Source organism: Microcaecilia unicolor, chromosome 2, assembly GCF_901765095.1.
Source record: "Microcaecilia unicolor chromosome 2, aMicUni1.1, whole genome shotgun sequence".
Lineage (NCBI taxonomy): Eukaryota > Metazoa > Chordata > Amphibia > Gymnophiona > Siphonopidae > Microcaecilia > Microcaecilia unicolor.
Window position 1 is genome coordinate 355,952,812 of NC_044032.1, and position 25,155 is coordinate 355,977,966.

The following is a 25,155-nucleotide window of genomic DNA, read 5'->3' on the forward strand; positions in this document are numbered from 1 at the left end:
TTGAAGAGGAGAGAGATGGCTAAGTGGGAGAAGCAAGTTGCAATAGTCTAAGCGAGAGGTGAGAAGAGCGTGGATGAGGGTTCTGGTAGTGTGCTCAGAAAGGAAAGGGCGAATTTTGCTGATATTATAGAGAAAGAAACGACAGGTTTTAGCAGTCTGCTGAATATGTGCAGAGAAGGAGAGGGAGGAGTTGAAGATGACCCCAAGGTTACGGAGCTGATGAGACAGGAAGGATGAGAGTGTTATCCACAGAAATAGAGAATAGGGGAGGAGGAGAGGTTGGTTTAGGGGGAAAGATAAGAAGCTCAGTCTTGGTCATGTTTAGTTTCAGATGGCGCTGAGACATCCAGGCAGCAATGTCAAACAGGCAGGCTGATACTTTGGCCTGGATGTCGGCTGAGATTTCTGGTGTGGAGAGGAAGATCTGGGAGTCATCAGCGTAAAGATGATACTGAAAACCATGGGATGAGATCAGAGTACCAAGGGAAGAAGTATAGATGGGTGTCAGGTTCTCAGGTTCAGAGCCCGCGGGGCTGGGCTCTGGAGCAAACGTGAGCCCTTGGGCTGCTGACAAGGAGCGACAGCAGCAGGCAAAACCCACCAACCAACGCTGGCCAAGCACACCGACACCGGCAGGGACTGCAGGCACCGCCCAGCGAGCCGGAACACATGGACTGGAACACTGGACTGGAATTCCCCGGACTGGAGGACACAGGACTGGAACCCCCCGGACTGGAACACTGGATTGGAATCCCCCGGACTGGAGGACACAGGACTAGAACACCGGACTGGTCCACACAGCTTCACCTGCACTTAGCTACTAAGCCCCCCAGGAGTTGAGCTCCTGGGTTCAAGTAGCTGGCAGGACTTACTGGATACCGGATGACACAGGGACCAGGACTGGAAACAGAAGTGCTCCTAAATCTAAACTGATCTACGTGCTCCCAAGCCCTAAACCAGCAGGAGTGTTCCTAACAGTAAACTGACAAAAGGACTTCCTAAGCCCTATACTAAACATGAGCTCCTAAGCCCTGCTCAAGAAAGGGACTTCCTAAGCCCTAAACTAACAGAGCAGGGAACTAAACACAAAGCTAACACAGGTGCTACTAAGCACCAAGCTACAAGCAGAGCTCTACACTAACAAGCTAAACACAAAACTAACAAGCTACCTAAGCACTGCTCTAGCAAACTAGATACAAAACTAACAAGGTGCTTCCTAAGCACTACTCTGGCAAGCAACCAGAAGAGCTCCTAGCACTAAAAAGGAAGACAGGGAAGGAGAGGTGGAGGTGACCTGGTTGAGAATTCAAGTTTAATCTTGTGAACCTTATCATGAAAGAACTCAGCCAGAGTCTGGGGGGAAAGTGAAGGGGGGCATGGAGGTGAAGGCACTTTGAGGAGAGAGTTCAGTGTGGCAGAGACGACGAGGGTTTGAGCCAAGATAATTAGTCAACTGGATGTAATAGTCCTGTTTGGCAAGTAAAAGAGCAGACTGGAAGGAGGTCAGCAAGAATTTGAAATGTATGAAGTCAGCATGGGCACGGGATTTCAGCCAAAGGCGTTCGGCAGAGCGGGCACAGGAATGTAGGTAGCGGATTCTAGAGGTCAGCCAAGGTTGGGGTTTGGTACGTTTTACAGAACGTGGAATGAGAGGAGAGAGAGTATCCAGAGCAGAGGAGAGAATAGTATTATAGGAAGAGACAGCCTCATTGACAGACTTGGATAACATAGTGGTAGAGAAGAGATTTGAAACATTGGAGGACAGAGTAGAAGGGTCAATATATTGAAAATTCCTAAATGTATTGGTTAAGATTGGACGGGACTGGGGAGGAGGGTGTTTAAGTGTGAAAGTTATCAAACGATGGTCAGAGAGTGGAAGAGTTGAAGCACAGAAACTGGAGAGTGAGCAGTTTGAAAAGAAGATAAGATCAAGACAGTGGCCGTTCTGGTGAGTGGGGGGCAGTGGAGCGCAGTTGAAGATTGAAAGAGGATGTTAAAGCAAGAAACTGCGAAGCATAAGAGTCAGAGGGATCATTAGCATGAATGTTAAAATTCCCAAGAATGAGGGAAGGAGATAAAGGTTCAAGAAAGGAAAGCCAAGCATCAAAGTCAGTGAGAAAGGAAGAAAGGGACTTATCAGGGGGTCGATAAATGACTGCTACTCGGAGAGGCAGAGGAGCAAATAGACGGATGGAGTGGACTTCGTAGGAAGAAAAACAGTGAGACTGAGGTAGAAGAAGAGGTTGAAATCTACAAGAGGGTGAAAATAGTAGCCCGACACCACCTCCGCGGCCAACCAGGCAAGGAGTATGGGAGAAAGGATAACCTTCATGGCATAGGGCCGCAACTGAAGCAGAGTCTTCAGGGTAAAGCCAAGTTTCAGTTAGGGGAAGCAAATGGAGAGTACGAGAGATAAAGAGGTCATGGATGTAGGAAAGTTTGTTACAGACAGAGCGGGCATTCCACAGAGTGCAAGAGAAAGGCAGGGAAGGAGGGGGGAGGAGAGGAACAGAAATTAGATTGGAGATATCACGGTGTGACCTGCACAAATAGGATGAGAGCTGATGTGGAGGACCAGGATTGGGATTAATGTCTCCAGCGGAGAGCAGGAGAAGGAGTAAGAGAGTACAGAGAAGAGTAGGAGAGGTACGACAACAGCGTATACTAGTATAGGAGAAAAAAAATAACATGATTTTTTTCATCAGAAATAATTTTTGTAAGCTGTTACAGCTCCAGTATACCCAGTGCAAAATAAGACAGCAGATGTAAATTCTCAAATTGGATATATTCCAAACACTAAAATGAAAATAAAATTATTTTTTCTACCTTTGTTGTCTGGAGACTTTGTTTTTCTATCCATATTGGTCCCAGTCTCTGATTCTGCTGCTCTCTGTTCTCTTAACTCTGTTTCCAGGGCTTCCTTTCCATTTATTTCTTTGCTTTCCTTCCTTCTTCTTCATTTCTTGCCATACATCCATAAGTAAAAGCTGGATCCTCCTCCGTGGAATTGACTGGAGGAGGCATAACGTGGATCCAGCTTTTGCCTATTTTCTCCATCCATGTGCAGTTTTTCTCCTCTCTTCCCTTTCCCTCATCTCCATCCATGTGCAGTTTTTCTCCTCTCTTCCCTTTCCCTTATCTCCATCCATGTGTATCTTCTTTTTTTCTTTCTCCCCTCCATCCATGTCCAGCATTTCTCCTCTCTTCCCTCCCCTGTATCCATATAAAGCAATAATTTTCTCTCCCCTCTCCTCCTTCCAAGTCCAGCATTTCTCCTCTCTCCCCGCCAACCCCTCCATCCATCCATGTCCAGCAATTCTCCTCTATCTACTGCTCTCCTCTCCATCCATTTCCAGCATTTTTCCTCTTCCCTGCCCTCCCATCCATGTGCATCTCCTTCCTCTGTTCCCTCCCCTCCATCCATGTCCAGCATGTCTCCTCTCTCCCCTGCCCTCCCCTCCCATGTCCAGCGACTCTCCTCTCTTCCCTTCCCTCTCATCCATGTCCAACGATTCTCCTCTCTTCCCTGTCCTCCCCTGCCATCCTCGTCCAGCAATTCTTCTCTGCCCCCTGTCCTCCCCTGCCATCCATGACCAACGATTCTCCTCTCTCCCCTCCCCTCCCATCCATGCCCAGCAATTCCCTCTTCCCTGCCCTCCCCTCCCATCCGTCCAGCGATTCTCCTCTCCCATCCATGTCCAGCAATTCTCTCTTCCCTGCACTCCCCTCCCATCCATGTCCAGCAGTTCTCTCTTCCCTGCACTCCCCTCCCATCCATATCCAGCAATTCTCTCTTCTCTGCCCTCCCCTCTATGTCCAGCGATTCTCCTCTCTTCCCTGCCCTCCCATCCATGTCCAGCGATTCTCCTCTCTTCCCTGCCCTCCCATCCATGTCCAGCGATTCAACTCTCTCCCCTGCCCTCCCCTCTCCCATGTCCAGCGATTCTCCTCTCTCCCCTGCCCTCCCCTCTCCCATGTCCTGCGATTCTCCTCTCTCCCCTGCCCTCCCCTCTCCCGTCCAGCGATTCAACTCTCTCTCCCCTGCCCGCCCCTCTCCCATGTCCAGCGATTCAACTCTCTCTCTCCCCTGCCCTCTCCTCTCCCACGTCCAGTGATTCAACTCTCTCCCCTGCCCTCCCCTCTCCCATGTCCAGCGATTCAACTCTCACCCCTGCCCTCCCTTCTCCCATGTCCAGCGATTCAACTCTCACCCCTGCCCTCCCTTCTCCCATGTCCAGCGATTCAACTCTCACCCCTGCCCTCCCTTCTCCCATGTCCAGCGATTCAACTCTCACCCCTGCCCTCCCTTCTCCCATGTCCAGCGATTCAACTATCTCCCCTGCCCTCCCCTCTCCCATGTCATACTTCCACTCCACTCTCTACAGTCGCAGCGGCGAACTGGTGGGCGGCGGTAGTAAAAGCAGCAAGCAGGCTCGACTCCGTCCTTTGCTTCCCTGCCCTCTCAGTGTCCCGCCCTCGCGGAAAGGAAATGACATCAGAGGAAGGCAGGATGCAGAGAGGGCAGGGAAGAGAAGGACGGAGTCGAGCCTGCTTGCTGCTTATACTACCGCCACCCACCAGTTCGCCGCTGCGACTGTAGAGAGTGGAGTGGAAGTGGGACATGGGAGAGGGGAGGGCAGGGGAGAGAGACGAGTTGAATCACTGGACATGGGAGAGGGGACTTTGTTAAATGCAGGGGGCAGAACGGAACGTCGAGGAGCTGCCGGACAAAAAAAAAAAGGTGCCGGTACGCTGTACCAGCGCGTACTGGCACAAAAAAATGCACCGTCTACCTTTTCTAGTTCCACTATATCTTTTTTGAGATGCGGCGACCAGATTTGAACACAATATTCGAGGTGCAGTCGCACCATGGACCAATACAAAGGCATTATAATGTCCTCACTTTCGTTTTCCATTCTTTTCCTAATAATACCTAACATTCTATTTGCTTTCTTAGCCGCCGTAGCACACTGAGCAAAGGATTTCAACATATCATCAACAACGCCGAGATCCCTTTCCTGGTCGGTGATTCCTAACGTGGAACCTTGCATTATGCAGCTATAATTCAGGTTCCTCTTTCCCACATGCATCACTTTGCACTTGCTCACATTAAACGTCACCTGCCATTTAGACGCCCAGTCTCTCGGTCTCGTAAGGTCCTCTTGTAATTTTTCACTATCCTCTCGCTATACAACTAGAAAAGTGGTTGAAATCAGAATTCGCGCTCTCAGATAGCGCGGGGCCGCTATGCCTGGAACGGGCCCACCGTGTAGGGAGAAAAAACCTAACAGGAGCGAGACCGAGGGCAGTGTTGATAAAACTCCATAACTTTATACATAAGGAAGAGATTTTGAAAGGGGCTCACTTGAAATGGGACAAGCTACAACTGGAGGGCACTTCCATTAAAATATTCCAGGATTACTCATTGGCGGTGCAGGAACACCGCAGAGCCTTTAGCCCCATTTGTAAGAGGTTAGTAGGCAACGAACAGCGCTTTGTGTTGCTGTATCTAGCGCAACTAAAAGTCCAAATCGAAGGAACATGGCAAACCTTCTCAACACTGTCAGAAGCGAGTACAGCCTTAAAAATGGAGAATGTGGCTACTTCAGATTGTGGCTGACAGATTTCAAACAATATCTTCCAAATAGCGCAGTTGTGGCGGAACACAGACCTTGCAATTAAAGAAACTGAGGAGCCTCACAAGACTGTAGGAGCACATAAGCTGTTAGACGCTGTGAGTTTTAAGAAAAGAATGTATGTGACAGCATGCATAGAGCAGGTTAAATGATGCTTTGAGTGAGAGATAAATTCACAGGTGGATTGGGGGCGAGTTGGGGGGAGGGGGAGGCTTGCCATCATTAGATCCTTCTCTCCTAACCGGTACACAGGAAGAGAGGTAGGGGTTATTGGCAATGGGGGGGGGGAGGAGGGGGGAGGGAGGGCGGAATGGGAAGGGAAGGGGAGTGGAGCTATGAAAAAGGATACTGAAACAGAGGGACCAGAAGATTAGGCTAACACAATCACAGAATAAACATGGAGAAGACATAAGTCAGGAGACCTCCATAGAGGTCTATGCTAGGGAGGGACACTCAAACAATAACAAAACAGTGCCAAGAGAACTACAGGGAGCCCCGGTGAGCTGGGCACTGGGAGCCCAAGAAATGAATACCACTGAGATAGCCCCAATCAGGATCTCCTCAATGATGAAAGATAACTTAACAAGATTTTTGACGTGGAATGTAGGAGGCGTTTCTACACCAATTAAATGGGCTAAGATCCTAGCTGCCTTAAACAGATACAAAGCAGATATAGTCTGCCTACAAGAAACTCTGCTGTCCCCAGAAGAACATCAAAAGTTAAAACGTAGTTGGGTAGGAGAGGTACACGCATCCTCAGCAGAAGGGAGAAAGAGAGGGGTGGCTATCTTAATCAGGAAAAATGTAGTGGCCAAATCTCAACTGTTAGAAAGTGACCCGCATGGGAGGTATGTGTTAATACATTTGTGGTTGCACCATAAAGAGTACCTAGTTCTAGGGATATACGGCCTGAACCAATATGAGAGGGCCTTCTATGACAAAATAGTACAGTCCTGCCTTTTGTACAGATCATTGCCGATATTAGTCCACTGTTGGACTGCTCTGCACCGCGAAGAGCAACCAGAGGTGGACAAAGCAAAAGAGCTTTAACTCAGTTTATGCACTCACTCCAAGCAGTGGACGCATGGAGGACACTGAACCCGGAAGGGAGAGAATTCACACACCTATTCAGAGCACATGGCACGTACTCTAGGATAGACTACGTACTAGTAGATAGGAAGATCTTCCCACAAGTGAGAATCACAGAGATTGGCCCCGAAGAAATAACAGATCAAGTGATGGTATGGGTAGATCCGATGGTCTTGGGCACTGGCCCACGGGTGGCAGGGTGGCACTTTCCATCTTATTTAGCAGCAAATAGAGAATTCCAACAATATATCCAAAGTAGATGGACAGACTACACAGAATTTAACTCAGAGTACAAAGATAGACCTGCCATATTTTGACAGGCGGCAAAAGCAGTCATAAGAGGAGATATAATTGCCTATCTAGCCAAAAGAGAACACAGAATATCTGGAGCAATTATAAACTTAGAGAAAAACTTCCAAAAAGCAAAACGTAGATTTCTTCAATCCCCTGATAAACATATTAAAGAGCAGATGCAAACGGCACAAATAGCGCTGAACACCTTACTGCATGAAAGGGCGAATAGGGCACTAGTCTATAGGAAGTATAAATTACACAGATTCGGCAACAAAACTGGTGCACTATTGGCCCGATTGGTGAAACACCAAGGGGGGAGTCGGGTCATCACAGCAATTAAAGACAGTAGTGGGAAAATACAACACGAAAAAGACAAGGTGGCCCAAACTTTTCAGGATTTCTTTAGCAATATGTATAAACAAAGAGAAGCCCCGAGCAAAGAGCAGATACAGGAATATTAGCAAAGGGCAGGTACAGTTCAATTAACAGTGGAAGAAGCGGATGCCTTAAACAGACCTATATCAGGGAAAGAGCTCCAAGATATTATCAAATCTTTGCCCAATAACTCGGCCCCGGGGCCTGATGGATACACAAGTGAATTTTATAAGATGCTAGGCCCCAGTGTAATTGCTCCATTGCGCGAATATTATGAGGAGGCAGTAGATCTTCAAAGATTCCCTGCCCACACAAATGAAGCCTTGATAACTCTGATTCTGAAACCAGGGAGGCCAGACACGCAGGCAGGCTCTTACAGGCCGATCTCATTGATTAATGTAGAAGTTAAAATCCTGGCCAAACTGATCTCTGATAGGCTCCAACAGTATATCCCCCGCTTAGAGGGCCCCGAACAGGTGGGGTTCGTCCGTAACCGACAATCAGTGGTAAATATACGTAAACTATTATTGGCGATGGGCCAATGTCAACAAGAAAAGACCAGAGCAGCACTGATTAGCCTGGATGCTGAGAAAGCGTTCGATAGCATAGATTGGACATACTTATTCACAGTGTTAAGGTATATTGGGATTGTATCAGGCAATTAAGACATTGTACTGGGGACCTATGGCTGCTGTGCTTGTGGACGGAGAGCAGACTCAACAATTTTCGATATTGCGGGGGACCAGACAGGGTTGTCCACTGTCCCCTGCCTTGTTCTTATTAGCTATTGAACCGCTGCTGAGGATGCTAAATAAGGAGGAAGGAATTGAGGTGGGGGGAGAACGAATTAAAGTGTTAGCTTTTGCTGTCAATCTCCTGATTGTGACAACACACCCCAGTACCTCAGTGAATACTTTAATCCAGAACACATCCCAATTTGGAGCCTTATCAGGTTTTAAAATAAATCTACAAAAATCCAACATAATGCAGATATACCCCTTGGGCATGGAGATAGGGAACGAAGCGGAACAAGAGATAAAGAGAGAGGTGGAAATTAAATATTTGGGGGTGAAAATCCCCCAAGACTTAACTAAACTTTATGACCGAAACATACAAACCCTGATTAGGGAGACCAGGGCAAAACTAAATCTTTGGCAGCCACTCCCCATATCGCTTTTAGGACGTATTGCCCTGTACAACATGATTGTGCCTGGATGGATGTATGGTTTTCAAATGCTACAGTTATACCTTACCAGAGCAGATGAGAAAAAAATATGTTCAATACTCTGAAGTCCTTGTGGAAAGGGAAGAGACCGAGGCTACCTCTAGATACTACATAAGTACATAAGTAATGCCATACTGGGAAAAGACCAAGGGTCCATCGAGCCCAGCATCCTGTCCACGACAGCGGCCAATCCAGGCCAAGGGCACCTGGCAAGCTTCCCAAACGTACAAACATTCTATACATGTTATTCCTGGAATTTTGGAGTTTTCCAAGTCCGTTTAGTAGCGGTTTATGGACTTGTCCTTTAGGAAACCGTCCAACCCCTTTTTAAACTCTGCTAAGCTAACCGCCTTCACCACTTTCTCCGGCAACGAATTCCAGAGTTTAATTACACATTGGGTGAAGAAAAATTTTCTCCGATTTGTTTTAAATTTACTACACTGTAGGTTTCATCGCATGCCCCCTAGTCCTAGTATTTTTGGAAAGCGGTGAACAGACGCTTCACATCCACCTGTTCCACTCCACTCATTATTTATATACCTCTATCATGTCTCCCCTCAGCCGTCTCTTCTCCAAGCTGTATAGCCCTAGCCTCCTTAGTCTTTCTTCATAGGGAAGTCGTCCCATCCCCGCTATCATTTTAGTCGCCCTTCGCTGCACCTTTTCCAATTCTACTATATCTTTCTTGAGATGTGGCGACCAGAATTGAACACAATACTCAAGGTGCGGTCGCACCATGGAGCGATACAACAGCATTATAACATCCTCACACCTGTTTTCCATACCTTTCCTGATAATACCCAACATTCTATTCGCTTTCTTAGCCGCAGCAGCACACTGAGCAGAAGGTTTCAGTGTGTTATCAACGACGACACCCAGATCCCTTTCTTGGTCTGTAACTCCTAACGTGGAACCTTGCATGACATAGCTATAATTCGGGTTCTTTTTTCCCACATGCATCACCTTGCACTTGCTCACATTAAACATCATCTGCCATTTAGCCGCCCAGTCTCCCAGTCTCGTAAGGTCCTCTTGTAATTTTTCACAATCCTGTCGCGATTTAACGACTTTGAATAACTTTGTGTCATCAGCAAATTTAATTACCTCGCTAGTTACTCCCATCTATAAATCATTTATAAATATATTAAAAAGCAGCGGTCCTAGCACGGACCCCTGAGGAACCCCACTAACTACCCTTCTCCATTGTGAATACTGCCCATTTAACCCCACTCTCTGTTTCCTATCCTTCAACCAGTTTTTAATCCACAATAGGACATTTCCTCCTATCCCATGACCCTCCAATTTCCTCTGTAGCCTTTCATGAGGTACCTTGTCAAACGCCTTTTGAAAATCCAGATACACAATATCAACCGACTCCCCTTTGTCCACATGTTTGTTCACTCCTTCAAAGAATGAAGTAAATTGGTCAGGCAAGATTTCCTCACACAAAAGCCATGCTGACTTGGTCTCAGTAATCCATGTCCTCGGATGTGCTCTGTAATTTTGTTTTTGATAATAGCCTCTACCATTTTCCCCGGCACCGACGTCAGACTCACCGGTCTATAATTTCCCGGATCTCCCCTGGAGCCTTTTTTAAAAATGGGCGTTACATTGGCCACCCTCCAATCTTCCCGGGTACCACGCTCGATTTTATGTACTATGTACATCCCGATAGAATATGGAGGACTGGGACTCATGAACGTTAGATCTATATCAATAGCTTGTACAATGAGACATTTAAATGACTGGTTTAGAGGAACTCCTGATTTCTCAGCAACACAGATTGAGCTGAACCTCTTCAAGCCCCACCACTTTAGCAGCTCACTTCATGGCTTGAAATGCCAATCAGCACCAGCTTTGAGAGTATCACAAATTTTACCCACAGCGCAAAAAGCCTGGAAATGGCTCTGCAAACTGCACCATTGCTCAAATCGAGTGACCCCATATTTTCCAGTATGTGGGAACCCGGCTTTCCCACAAGGCAACCTTTATGAACTTTTCCGCAAATGGAAAACCAAGGGAGTACTATATTTACAACATGTACTTACTGAAGAAGGGAAACTAAAACCATACCCAAGCTTACAAGCCTTACAGTTATTTGGACAAAAGGATTACTTCCACTATTGGCAATTAAAACATTATGTGATCAGCTTGCCATGGGAGGAACTAGCAGAGGATGCCCAAGAGGAACTTGCTTCGGCACTCTCGTTGAACTCGCAACAAAAAGTGCCGTTAGCGTTTCATCATCTAAAATCGGACCAAACTACAAAGATACACACAAACTCTACCTACTCGTAAACAAACTATTAAATACCACACCGATTACTATTAACAACACAGACACTCCATCAGTAACCAATCTTGCAAACTACTTCAAAGAGAAAATTATAAAGCTACGACTCATGATACCTATCAATACAACAGACTACGTACACCTCCTTGAGTGTCTAGACCCAATACCCGGGGAATTCCCAGCAGACTGATCATGGACTAACTTTGACATACTCTCGATAGACAGCGTCTCCCAACTGCTTGGAAGATATGCTAAATCGCAATGCAAACTAGACACCTGCCCTATAAACCTTATAAAATCTGTCCCTCAACGACTCAAAACAGACCTCACGAAGCACCTAAATTACATGCTACAAAATGGCCTCTTCCCTAAGGATAAAGGAAACATTCTACTTACCCCTTTACCTAAAGATGCAAAGAAAAATACAAGTGACCTAACCAATTATCGCCCAGTAGCATCTATCCCACTAATAACCAAACTCATGGAAGGCGTAGTGACGAAACAACTCACGAACTATCTAAATAAATACTCAATTCTACACGAGTCTCAATCAGGATTCCGTTCGAATCACAGTACTGAAACTGTACTAGTGACTGTAATGAACTCATTTAAACAAACAATTGCAACTGGTAATAACATACTCCCTCCTACAATTTGACATGTCCAGTGCCTTCGACATGGTCAACCATGGAATATTACTAAACATTCTTGAATACTTTGGAGTTGGAGGTAATGTCCTCAACTGGTTCAGAGGATTCCTGACCACAAGATCATATCAAGTAATAGCGAACAAAGATATTTCAGCCCCTTGGACACCTGAATGTGGAGTCCCTCAAGGATCCCCCCTCTCACCAACTCTCTTCAACCTAATGATGACACCCTTAGCCAAGTTACTAGCCAACCATAACCTCAACCCTTAACATATATGCAGACGATGTCAGGATTTATATCCCATTCAAACATGATGTAAAGGAAATTACCAACGAGATCAATCAAAGCCTCCAAATCATGCACTCCTGGGCTGATGCATTCCAGCTAAAACTCAACGTTTTATACTCACCTCACAACATAACACAAATAACTTCACCACCATATCCACACCAAACTTTTCTCTTCCAGTCTCAAACAATCTGAAAATTCTGGGAGTTACCATTGACCGAAACCTCACACTCGAAACCCACGTGAACAATACAACGAAAAAGATGTTCCACTCCATGTGGAAACTCAAACGAGTAAAACCTTTCTTTCCGAGATCCATTTTTCGTAACCTGGTACAGTCAATGGTGCTAAGTCACCTGGACTACTGCAATGCATTATACGCAGGCTGCAAAGAACAGACTATTAAGAAACTTCAAACAGCCCAGAATACTGCAGCCAGACTCATATTTGGTAAAGCAAAATATGAAAGTGCAAAACCCCTAAGAGAAAGACTTCACTGGCTCCCACTCAAAGAGCGTATCGCGTTCAAGATCTGCATGATTGTTCACAAAATCATCCATGGAGATGCCCCGAGCTACATGCTAGACCTCGTGGACCTCCCTCCTAGAAATGCCAAAAGATCAGCCCGCAAATTCCTTGATTTGCACTTCCCCAACTGCAAAGGATTAAAGTACAAGCTAACACATGCGACTAGCTTCTCCTACATGAGCATGCATCTATGGAATGCACTACCAACTGACTTGAGAACGATTAACGAAATAACAAACTTTCGTAAATCATTGAAAACCTCTCTCCAACAAGGCCTTCAATGAGAATTCATAGCCTATTATAACACCTAACCACTTCACCATATTCTGATAGCCACTTTTCTATAACTTTGCTCAGCCCCTTTTTTCCTCTTCCATGATCTTGTTATAACACCAATTGTACCTGTCTCCTGGAATGGCGATGCCATAACAGGTTTTGTAAGCCACATTGAGCCATTGAGGTGGGAAAATGTGGGATACAAATGCAATAAATAAATAAATAAATAAATCATCGGCACATTAAAGACACTAAATCTGAGTTGGACTACACCAAATATGCCAATGATTGGGGAAGAGACTTGTCCATACAGATCTCAGCTAGAGTGACACAGGAGCATGTACTATCATTAAGGCGACAGACCTCCTGGGCGACGTGCTGGGAACTTCAGTACAAGTTTGCGTTAAGGCTCCATATTCCTCCTTGTAAGGCATTTTATATGGGCTTGTCTCCGGATGGAGCATGCCCAAAATGTAAAGGAAGTGGTGCAAAATTGGGACACGTTTTGGAGCTGCCCAAGAGTGGTTAGATTCTGGACGAGCCTCCTTAGACAAACAACAAACCTCTGGGGCCCGAAATGGACTTATTCACCGATGTTACTGTTTGGTAAATCAGAGCTTGGAACTCCAAGACCGAAAGGATTTGTGGCCTATGTGAAACGAGCCACTTTAATGGCGAAGAACGCCATCTTAATTGACTGGTTGGACATAAAGGGCCCATCGATCCAGAAATGGCGTATGCAGATGGTATCTCTATTAAGGATGGAACGCTTCCTAAATAAGGACCGGCCCCCAGAGGACTTTGACCGTTTTCTGGACAGATGGGGTCCATTCCTTAGAACTTTGTCTACTAGAGCAAGGAGCCAATTGCTGAACATTTAGTTTAATGTTTCAGGATGTTTTCCAGATGTTTGATGACTTGTTGGAATGGGAGGGAGGGTATAAAAAGGGTAGATAAAGAGGGCGGGTGGAGGGAGGTAGGGAAGTAGGAAGGGTGGGAGGGATAGGAAGGATAATAAAAACAAAAAGAGTTGATGGCGTGTTACATGACTGGATATAAGTTGTATTTTGTTGTAAGAGCTTGTCATCAATAAAAAATGATTTAAACATAATGGTGCTCTGAATTGGGCACTGTTTATAGAATACTACTACTACTACTATTTAACATTTCTAAAGCGCTACCAGGGTTGCGCAGCGCTGTACAATTAACAAAGAAGGACAGTCCCTGCTCAAAGGAGCTTACAATCTAAAGGACAAAAGTGCAGTCAATCAAGATTGAGGCAGTCTAGATTTCCAGGATAGAGGTACAATGGGGTTAGGTGCCGAAAGCGACACTGAAGAGGTGGGCTTTGAGCAAGGATTTTAAGATGGGTAGGGAGGGGGCTTGGCGTATGGGCTCAGGGAGTTTATTCCAAGCATAGGGTGAGGCAAGGCAGAAGGGCGGAGTCTGGAGTTGGCGGGTGGTGGAGAAGGGTACTGAGAGGAGGGATTTGTCCTGTGAGCGGAGGTTACGGGGTAGGAGCTTAAGGGGAGATGAGGGTAGAGAGGTAGTGAGGGGCTGCAGATTGAGTGCATTTGTAGGTTAGTAGGAGAAGCTTGAACTGTATGTGGTACCTGATCGGAAGCCAGTGAAGTGACTTGAGGAGAGGGGTGATATGAGCATATAGGTCTAGGAGGAAGATAAGACGCGGAGCAGAGATCTGAACGGATTGAAGGGGGGATAGATGGTTAAGTGGGAGGCCAGTGAGGAGTAGGTTGCAGTAGTCAAGGCGAGAGGTAATGAGAGAGTGGATAAGAGTTCGGGTGGTGTGCTCAGAGAGGAAAGGGCGAATTTTGCTGATGTTATAGAGAGACAGGTCTTGGCTGTCTGCTGGATATGGGCAGAGGAGAGGGAGGAGTCGAAAATGACTCTGAGGTTGCGGGCAGATGAGACGGGGAGGTTGAGGGTGTTATCAACTGAAATAGAGAGTGGAGGGAGAGGAGAAGTGGGTTTGGGTTGGAAAGATACGCACCCAATTCTCATCTGCTGAACTCTGCAATGTCAGTTGGCCTCTGCATCAAAGATTTCAATTTCTGCTTCAAGAGCCTTTTTTCTGCCTTGTAGAGATCTTGGCCATTATTAAAATGGTTCTTCCAGATTCGCAGGAGCATGCATCCACAGCCGCTGCATTCTTCCTGTTGGTGTTCAGAGCTCAGACAAATGACACATCTATGGGAGTCACAATTAGTGCCTTATTTTTTCTTTCACAAGCTGGACACTTTCTGAAATTTGAATTTTCCTGTACTATTGCCCTATGATGATTAAGAGATGATTAAGGGATGACAATGAACAAACAGGATACTGGCAGAGGGAAACTCTTTGAAAAAAGCCAGGAGACCTTTGTTCATATCTGTTTGGCAGAGCAGAACAAACAAAACTGAGGAGACTGCTGCACATACTAAGAACTACATATGCTCAGTATTTCACACTAGTTGAGAACTCTGGGATAGGTGCCACATTCTGGATGGAGAAAAATCAGTCAGAGTTCTTACTTACCAGAAGTTGTGGAAAGCTCCATACGCTGAAAACGCTGAGATGTTAGAGGAGCAGACCCTGTCTTCTGACCTACAAATTGTGCAGTTACAACAGCATATGGGAGGCAATGCCTAGGCTTATCCACTGGCTTTGAAGAGTCGTCATACTCATACAAATAAACCTGGAAAACACAAGGACATCACCGAAAATGGCTACTGATTTATCAAAACATTTTATATAACAATTCCAGAAAAAAAAATCTGACTTCTACTACTATGAAGACTGGCATGCAATAAAACAGGTCATCTTCTTTAGTCAACTATTAGAGATGCATTCCCTACAATGCGATGTGTACTTGTCTGGTATAACCTGATTTACATTCAATGCAGAATCAAGCACAAAACTCAAGTGCACATTGTAAATTTTTCTAGGTGTTCTCAAATGTTTTGTGTTTTCAGCTACTACTAAAAAGTTATAAGCTAAATCCAAATTATAAAAGAATAGAAGGATAATCCACAGTACTGACTGAAAATCACAAGCCAGTTCTTCTATAACTGGAGCCACTTGGTTTCCAGCTCAGTTGGACCTGGGAATAAATCCAGCACCATAAGTCTTCAGGCTCGACTTAAAGGTGCTACTGTATTACAGCACACAAGCAAATATTAACATGTATTATCTACCGCAGGCCCCATGTTATGCAATGGGACCTATTTACTAATAATGTGTCAATGGCATATTATAGGCTAATACAGTAGTGCACTTTAGTAAATTCAACTCTTTATTTGCAACTAACACTATATTAGCAAAAATCATTATCAAAAGGGTAACAATAGTATAGAAACATTCTGAAGTCAACATAGAAGTCCATATTACAGAGCTTATATTAGTAGTTCTTGCTGCTGAGGAATAAGGGAAGTAAGATCAAAGAATGCTCTCAAAATCTTCCATTCACCTGAAATCATTCAAATAAGAAGCAGGTAAAGTAACACAGCAACATAGTAAATGATAGCAAAGACCTGCACAGTCCATCCAGTCTGCTAGCAAGATGGAACATAGCAAAGTCACTCATCTGTAGTAAGTGTTCGCTGAAGACAGGAGGACACAGATTACCACAGATGAGTGATGTCATCGAGGATAGCCCTGGTATGGATGCTGCCCAGTGTTCAGAAGATTCCGGAAGCTTTTGGCAGGCCCAACTGTACATGCGCACATGCCTTTCCGCCAGCTCAAATCGCATGGGATCTGCAGTTAGATAAAAAAGCATAGAGAATTCAACTCATAGGGGATGCGATAATCTGTGTCTTGCTGTCCTCGAAGAACACCTTTAACTTGGTATGATCTAGAGGTAAGAAACCTTTAATCCATCTGAGTACATTTCCGCCAATCCCAAAGTAATCAAGAAGATTTAGTAAAATGTCATGGTTGACCATATCAAATGCGCTAGACATGTCATACTGGAGGAGAAGTAAACTTTTTCCTGCAGCTATTTCTTGCTTAAATTTGGCCAGAAGAGTAATTAAAACAGTTTCAGTACTATAGAGGGAACGGAATCCAGACTGCGAGTCGTTGTAGTATAGAAAACTTGTCTAGGTAGTTCGTAAGTTGTTTGGTCACCATGCTCTCCATTAATTTAACCACCAGTGGGATAGAGGCGCCTGGGCGGTAACTGGTAATAATCATCGGTCTTTTTCTTGGTGTCCTTTGGTATTGGGGTGAGAAGAATGTTACCATGATCCTCGGGGAAGAACCTTGTTGAAGCATGAAATTTAGATGGGCTGTTAAATCTACTAAGTATCAAAAAGGGGCAGATTTGAGTAAATAGTTGGGGAGAAGTGTCCAATTTGCAATAGGAATTGGAGAACCTATGGACTTGCCTGGGTGACTAAGTCAATGGTGAGAGGAGCAAAGTTTGACCAGGTACGATTGCTGGATAGGCACCCGAGGTGGGCTCAAGGACATTCAAGAAATGGTCCAGTGTCGGAGTTCTGTTGGGGAAGTGTATTGCGTAATTTTATTATTTTTTCATTGATTGTATTTAGCAAGATTATCAGCATATGGAATGGTTTAAAACAAAACTGACCATAACAGGGGTGTCTTGCTATTCCAGCAGATACACAACTATTTAGATGGATTTAAAATTAAGCTCCTGGCCCTATGTGAAGGGACTGAAGTACGCATGCCATACTGCAAAAAATAATTTCAAACACTTGGAGAACATTTAGCATGGTAATCACATAGAACAAATGCAGCGTGACTGGAGATAATATGTAACCTATACAAAAAAAACACTGCTCCAGTCGGTTCGATTGTCGGTGCAATACTCAATAAATGGAATAGAGAAAAAGCCCTCAGAAACCTCCAGTCTACTACTGGTGGTTTAGTGCGAGGTTATATGGAATGTATCCAATATAACTCTGGCAACGGTTTCTATCATAGGGCAAAAAACTCTCTACTTCCCAGACTGTAATTTAAGTCTCAAGTTCTACACAGAATCTGATCGTTATTAAGTCTCAAGTTCTACACAGAATCTGATCGATGTTAAGGCAATATTTTCTATATACTCTGTATTTAGACAACACACAGAATAAAGTAGCACTTAGCTTGTAGTTTAGATCAGCACTCTTCTATAACCGTTCGACGGGGACCGCCGTTTCACCTAGAACTGTGGCTTCATCAGGAACGGAGTGCTTTCTGTAGTGTTGAGTCAAAAATCTGAAACAGACAAATTGTATGTTAAATGCCATTCACTGTGTAGAAAAACTTTGTTGAAAACACCTCTAAAAGAGTCATCCCATGGAAAAACATACTTAAGCTGGAGGCATAAATTTGAAAATGGCGCCTCAGCGTTCACGTAGAGACAACTGTCAAATATACTCGCGTAGGAATGACGTGTAACGCATCAATAGAAGTTAAACCAATCAATGGAGCTATTGAGCCCATTGGGTACTAAAGTGTCCAATTCGAAGATCCACCCTGCCTCCCTCCTAGCTAGTTTAAGTTTACGATCGCCGCCCCTGTTCAGCGGCGCAATCCAGTCGATGACAGAGCATTGTAAATCTTCAAATTTATGCTTCTGAATGACACAGTGTTCAACAATAGGTTCTTTATTGCAGACCTTCGGATATTTGATCTATGTTCGAAAATCTGACTTTTAGGGATCTCGTTGTCATCCCAATATCTGTTTTGTTGCAAGGGCAGCGTAAGGAAATAAACCACGTGGTCAGAAGAGCAGTTTGAAAAATGTGTTAACTTGTGCACTCTGTTGGTGTGAGGATTCACAAACTGCTTAATTTGTTTGGTAATGTTGCAAATTTGACAATGACCACATTTGAAGTGACCTGATGTTTTTGGTTTATTAGTACGAAGTTGAATGTCAGCTGGACTGATCGTTCCTTGATGTTGTTGTTTCTAGCAAACGCTATACGGAGGTTGGTGTTTTTGAATGTATTTGTAGATCTCATAATGTCCCACCTATTTCAAATCATATTGGCAAGAAAAGAACCATGTTCATTGTATTGCATGACCATGGTAAGCATATTATCTTCAATTTTATGTTTCATGGGCTTGGACAGCAATAACTGTCTGTCATTATATTTGGCTCTCTGATATGCATGTTTTAAGACGGGCTTTGAATAACCTCTATCCAAAAGATTTGCCGTCAGATCTTTAGCTTGTTCTTTAAAGGTAGCCAAATTTGAACAGATGCGTCTCAACCTCAACATTTGTGAGAAGGGGAGACTGTTCTTGAGATGTGAAGGATGACAACTAGAATTGTGTAAAAAAGTGTTTCTGTCCGTGGTCTTTTTAAATACTTTAGTGAAAAAACCATTTTTTTTGAGTATTGCACCGACAAATCGAACCGACTGGAGCAGTGTTATTTTGTATTAGGTTACATATTATCTCCAGTCACGCTGCATTTGTTCTATGTGATTACCATTTTGGAGTTGGCAGCATGTCACAAAATCCATGGAATTCAGGATTTAGTTTTTCCAACGACCAAGTGAAGAATCTACTTAGCTTCCCGTCAGATTTTGCCACAAGTACTTACTCCTGTCCAACGGAGAGTGGGTGGAATGAGATTACTTTGAAATACAAAGACATCGTTAAGACAGAATTAAATTGTGGTTTGCTAATTGAATACTGTAAAAAGGAACAAATCCCTAGGGGTTTACGTATCAACAAAGCTCCACAATGCTTCACTGATGACACAAATTTTGTAGACAAGTGGAATAAAATACTCAACAAATGCTCACTTGATCCAATGCTATTGATTATTGAAAAGAGTCAAGTCAGCCTTAACGTTCAAAAAGAGGAACTAGATACAGAATTGTCTAAACTCAAAAATAGTTCTGTACTAGCTGAATTTGATAAACAACATTCTGTTTTGAAAGAAAACATAGACAAGTTTCGTGAAAACATCAAAAAGTCAAACTCAAAAAATTAATTAGAGACTAAAAAGATTATTCCACCAATAATATATATCCCTGGATGCACACGGAAGACGCCCAATCTCTAGTACACAAAAAACGAACCACATTTTTTAACTCCTCATCATCCAGCAACAGTGGAGATTCTGAACCACTATCTACCTTCGTTGATTCATTTTTGAGCATTGAAGTACCTAAAATTCCATCATACATCAAAGATTCTACTCATTTCCTCTTAAAATTACAAGAAGCTAAGGTTGACCATAACAAATCACAATGGTACTCTGGACGTGTGCTCATTATACACGTCCATACCACAAGAAGAAGCTTTAGACACAATCAAATTAGTATTGGAAAGTAGACCTAGACCACACCAAATACCTACTGACTTCCTCGTTTTGCTTGCCAGAACAGCAATGAGAGAAAATTACTTCATGTTCCTTGACAAGTTGTACCTTCAAACTAGTGGAGTAGTAGCGATGGGGGCAACGTTTGCCCCTCAATTGCAAACCTTTATATGTCCCAATTTGAATCAGCATGGATTGCACAGTCTCCATTCAAAGAGGTCATCTTATACTGGTGGAGATATATAGATGATATTTTTATGATCTGGGCAGGCTCAACAACAGACCTTCAAAGATTCATGAATTGGCTTAACAGTTGTAACCAAGACATCCAATTCACCGAACAACACTCGTCTGAATGCATTCACTATCTAGATGTGGAAGTTCATAATGCCATTGATGGTTTTTTCACTAAAGTATTTAAAAAGACCACGGACAGAAACACTTTTTTACACAATTCTAGTTGTCATCCTTCACATCTCAAGAACAGTCTCCCCTTCTCACAAATGTTGAGGTTGAGACGCATCTGTTCAAATTTGGCTACCTTTAAAGAACAAGCTAAAGATCTGACGGCAAATCTTTTGGATAGAGGTTATTCAAAGCCCGTCTTAAAACATGCATATCAGAGAGCCAAATATAATGACAGACAGTTATTGCTGTCCAAGCCCATGAAACATAAAATTGAAGATAATATGCTTACCATGGTCATGCAATACAATGAACATGGTTCTTTTCTTGCCAATATGATTCGAAATAGGTGGGACATTATGAGATCTACAAATACATTCAAAAACACCAACCTCCGTATAGCGTTTGCTAGAAACAACAACATCAAGGAAACGATCAGTCCAGCTGACATTCAACTTCGTACTAATAAACCACAACATCAGGTCACTTCAAATGTGGTCATTGTCAAATTTGCAACATACCAAACAAATTAAGCAGTTTGTGAATCCTCACACCAACAGAGTGCACAAGTTAACACATTTTTCAAACTGCTCTTCTGACCACATGGTTTATTCCTTACGCTGCCCTTGCAACAAAACATATATTGGGATGACAACGAGATCCCTAAAAGTCAGGATTTTCGAACATAGATCAAATATCCGAAGGTCTGCAATAAAAGAACCTATGTTGAACACTGTGTCATTCAGAAGCATAAATTGAAGATTTACAATGCTCTGTCATCGACTGGATTGCGCCGCTGAACAGGGGCGGCGATCGTAAACTTAAACTAGCTAGGAGGGAGGCAAGGTGGATCTTCGAATTGGCTCAATAGCTCCATTGATTGGTTTACTTCTATTGATGCGTTACACGTCATTCCTACGCGAGTATATTTGACAGTTGTCTCTACGTGAACGCTGAGGCGCCATTTTCAAATTTATGCCTCCAGCTTAAGTATGTTTTTCCATGGGATGACTCTTTTAGAGGTGTTTTCAACAAAGTTTTTCTACACAGTGAATGGCATTTAACATACAATTTGTCTGTTTCAGATTTTTTGACTCAACACTACAGAAAGCACTCCGTCCTGACGAAGCCACAGTTCTAGGTGAAACGGCGGTCCCCGTCGAACGGTTATAGAAGAGTGCTGATCTAAAATACAAGCTAAGTGCTACTTTATTCTGTGTGTTGTCTAAATACAGAGTATATAGAAAATATTGCCTTAACATCGATCAGATTCTGTGTAGAACTTGAGACTTAAATAACGATCAGATCTGTGTAGAACTTGAGACTTAAATTACAGTCTGGGAAGTAGAGAGTTTTTTGCCCTATGATAGAACCGTTGCCAGAGTTATATTGGAATACATTCCATATAACCTCGCACTAAACCACCAGAACATTTAGCATGCCTTCGTTCCAAAGCATCAAACCACGCATACGATTTCTCCATACCCAGAAAGACGGGACCTCCTCTCCAACCCAAACACCAAGAATGATTCGCTTAACCAGGGCTCCTGCTTTACGGAGAAATAAAACTTGTGTACAATTGGGGACACGAAAAGCTTCATATCTATCAGAACCTTTAACTTTAAACAACTAAAAATTTCCTGTTGTGAAGGTGGCAGCCTGGAACAGAAACAAATGGGCTTAGTAAATGGGTAGAGCTAGGTTCTAGACTCCAAACAAATTCTGTAGAACTGTCTGACCAAACCGGCTGTTGTGTCAGTATTTTTGCGCAAGACAATAGTGATTCATGACTGTGTGAGACATGATTTGCTCTGCAAATCTCCTCAATGGAAGATGACCTCAAATGGACTACTGACACCACCATAGCTCTAACGTTGTGAGTCCCTCCAGAGTCAGCCCAGCCTGGGCATAAGGAGATGCAGTCTGCTAGACCAATTTGATAAAATGTGTTTATCAATTGCTGCCCCCATTCCTGTTAGGGTCAAAAGAAAAAAAAACTGGGTAGACTGTCTATGGGCTTTAGTCTGCTCCAGATAGAAGGCTAAGCTCAACTGAAGTCCAAATGTGCAGCTGAACTTTCACCAGGATGGGTATGAGGTTTCGGGAAAAATGTTGGAAAGACAACTGACCGATTAAGATGGAACTCAACACCATATTAGGAAGGAACTTACGATATAAGAGTTGAACGGCCCTATTATGGTGAAACTTTGTGTAAGGCAGATCTGTCTCTGGCCTGAAGCTCACTGACCCTGTGAGATGAAGTAACTCCACCAAAAACAAGATTGTCGAGGTCAGGTACTGCAGATGGCATGAATCAAGTGTTTCAAAGGAGTTTTCACCCAATGACAGTGAGATGTTTGATCGGGGGCGTGGCAGAAGAGAAACAAACTTTGCATAAAACAAACTAGAGGCAGTACAAAGAAGGGCTTACCTTCTACACGGTTGATGGTAAGTGCTAGTTTGAGACCAGACTCAGAAAGGTGTAGATGGTACTCAAACAATTTTTGTGTAGGGCAAGAGAAAGGATTTAGGGCCTTGCCCTCACACCCTGACAGCAAATCTCTTCCATTGAAAGTATAAAACCTTTTAGTGGAATCTTTCCTGGAATCCAACAGTACCCTTGGAAACAACCTCATGCAGTTGAAGGGATGCAAATTCTATGTTCTCAAACATCTAAGCCAAAGTGACTCCTTTGTTCTGTATGATGAGGGTTGGAAACATTCCACTCTCCAAGGTTCTTCGAAGAACAACTCCAAAAGAAGAGAGAACCAAATCTGCCTTGGCCAATAAAGCATGATAAAATCCTGGTTCCCCGGTCCCGCTTGATGGAAGGGTCGACGCAAGATCTAGTGCTGACAAATGGAGACAGTGTTTCTAATGTCCGCATGGGTGTCCACCTAGGCAATAAATGATCATATCATCATATGATTTGATAGAAGAGCAAAAGCAGAGCGCAGCCACACAAAGTTCAAAGTACTGGATTCAGACAGGCTGATTTTGGTAAAATGGGGGAATACCTGAAGAAGGGAGCTTAAGGCATGGATAGGTGAAGTGTAAGCGCAGTGCTCCAAGCTGAAAGATGCTATTTTGGTTAAAATGGGGGAATACCTGAAGAAGGGAGCTCATGGCATGGATAGGCACAGGTGAAGTGTAAGCACAATGGTCCAAGCTGAAAGATGCTACAAGTATGGTAACTGATCTTTACAAAACAAACAAAACAAGAGAAACGGGAAGCCTACATGGTTCTCCAAACAGGTGGCTGAAAAAAATAAGGGCAAAGAGGCTTTGTTCCAGAAATAAGAACCCAACAGGAGGATCACAGAAGAGATTATAGGCTTAAACTAAAAAAAGCCAAGAGGGAAATATGGCAAGCAAAAGCACAGATGGAAGAAAAAAATGGGTATTCATATGGAGAGGTGACAAGACCTTTTTCAGATATATTGGGGAAAGGAGAACTACTACTACTTAACATTTCTAAAGAACTACTAGGGTTACGCAGCGCTGTACAATTTAACATAGAAGGACAATCACTGCTCAAAGAGCTTACAATCTAAAGGACACGTGAACAGTCAGACCGATAGGGGCAGACAAATTGGGGCAGTCTGGAATTCCTGAAAGGTAAGAGTTAGGTGCCGAACGCAGCATTGAAGAGGTGGGCTTTAAGCAAAGACTTGATGATGGGGAGGGAGGGGGCTTGGCGTAAGGACTCGGGAAGGTTGTTCCAAGCATAGGGTGAGGCGAGGCAGAATGAGCGGAGCCTGGAGTTGGAGGTGGTGGAGAAGGGTAATGAGAGGAGGGATTTGTCCTGTGAACGGAGGTTTCGGGCGGGAACTAAGGGGAGATGAGGGTAGAGAGGTAGTGAGGGGCAGCAGACTGAGTGCATTTGTAGGTAAGAAGGAGAAGCTTGAACTGAATGCGGTATCTGATTGGAAGCCAGTGAAGTGACCTGAGGAGAGGGGTGATATCAGTTCTGGCGGAATATAAGACGTGCAGCAGAATTCTGAATAGATTGAAGAGGGGATAGGTGGCTAAGTGGGAGACCGGTGAGGAGTAAGTTGCAGTAGTCAAGGCGAGAGGTAATGAGAGCTTGGACGAGAGTTCGGGTGGTGTGTTCAGAGAGGAAAGGGCGAATTTTGCTGATGTTAAAGAGGAAGAAGCGACAGGTCTTGGCTATCTGCTGGATATGCGCAGAGAAGGAGAGGGAGGAGTCAAAGATGACTCCGAGGTTGCGGGCAGATGAGACGGGGAGGATGAGGGTGTTATCAACTGAGATAGAAAGTGGAGGAAGAGGAGAAGTGGGTTTTGGTGGGAAGACGATGAGCTCAGTCTTGGACATGTTCAGTTTCAGGTGGCGGTTGGACATCCAGGCAGCAATGTCGGATAAGCAGGCTGATACCTTTGCCTGGGTCTCCGCGGTGATGTCTGGTGTGAAGAGAAAATATAGGAATGGAATTGTAAGACTGAAAGATGCTGAGAATAACTATGGAGAGTGATGAGGATAAAGCAAATGCGCTAAACAAATATTTCTCTTCGATATTCACAGAAGAAAATCCTTGAGAACGACCACAATTGGATGCCGAGGATATATCTGTGAATGGAGTGGGTATTATGCTGTTCACGGAAGAAAGCGTTTATAAGCAGCTTGAAAATCTGGTAGTGGACAAAGCTGGGACTGGATGGGGTACATCCCAGGATACTAAGGGAGCTCAGAGAAGTCCTGGTGGGACCTCTTAAAAATTTATTTAATAGATCTTTAGAGATGGGAGAAGTTCCACAGGACTGGAGATGAGCTGATGTGGTCCCTCCA

At 44.0% G+C, this 25,155-nt stretch overlaps 1 protein-coding gene across 1 annotated transcript in view; it reads right to left on the bottom strand.

Moving 5' to 3' along the window:
- The window catches only part of TEX15 (testis expressed 15, meiosis and synapsis associated), a 330,552-nt gene that overhangs the window by 171,223 nt on the left and 134,174 nt on the right, over nt 1–25,155 (bottom strand). Inside the window, 1 exon segment of the mRNA XM_030192116.1 lies at nt 15,191–15,350. Within this exon segment, the coding sequence (XP_030047976.1) occupies nt 15,191–15,350 (160 nt within the window).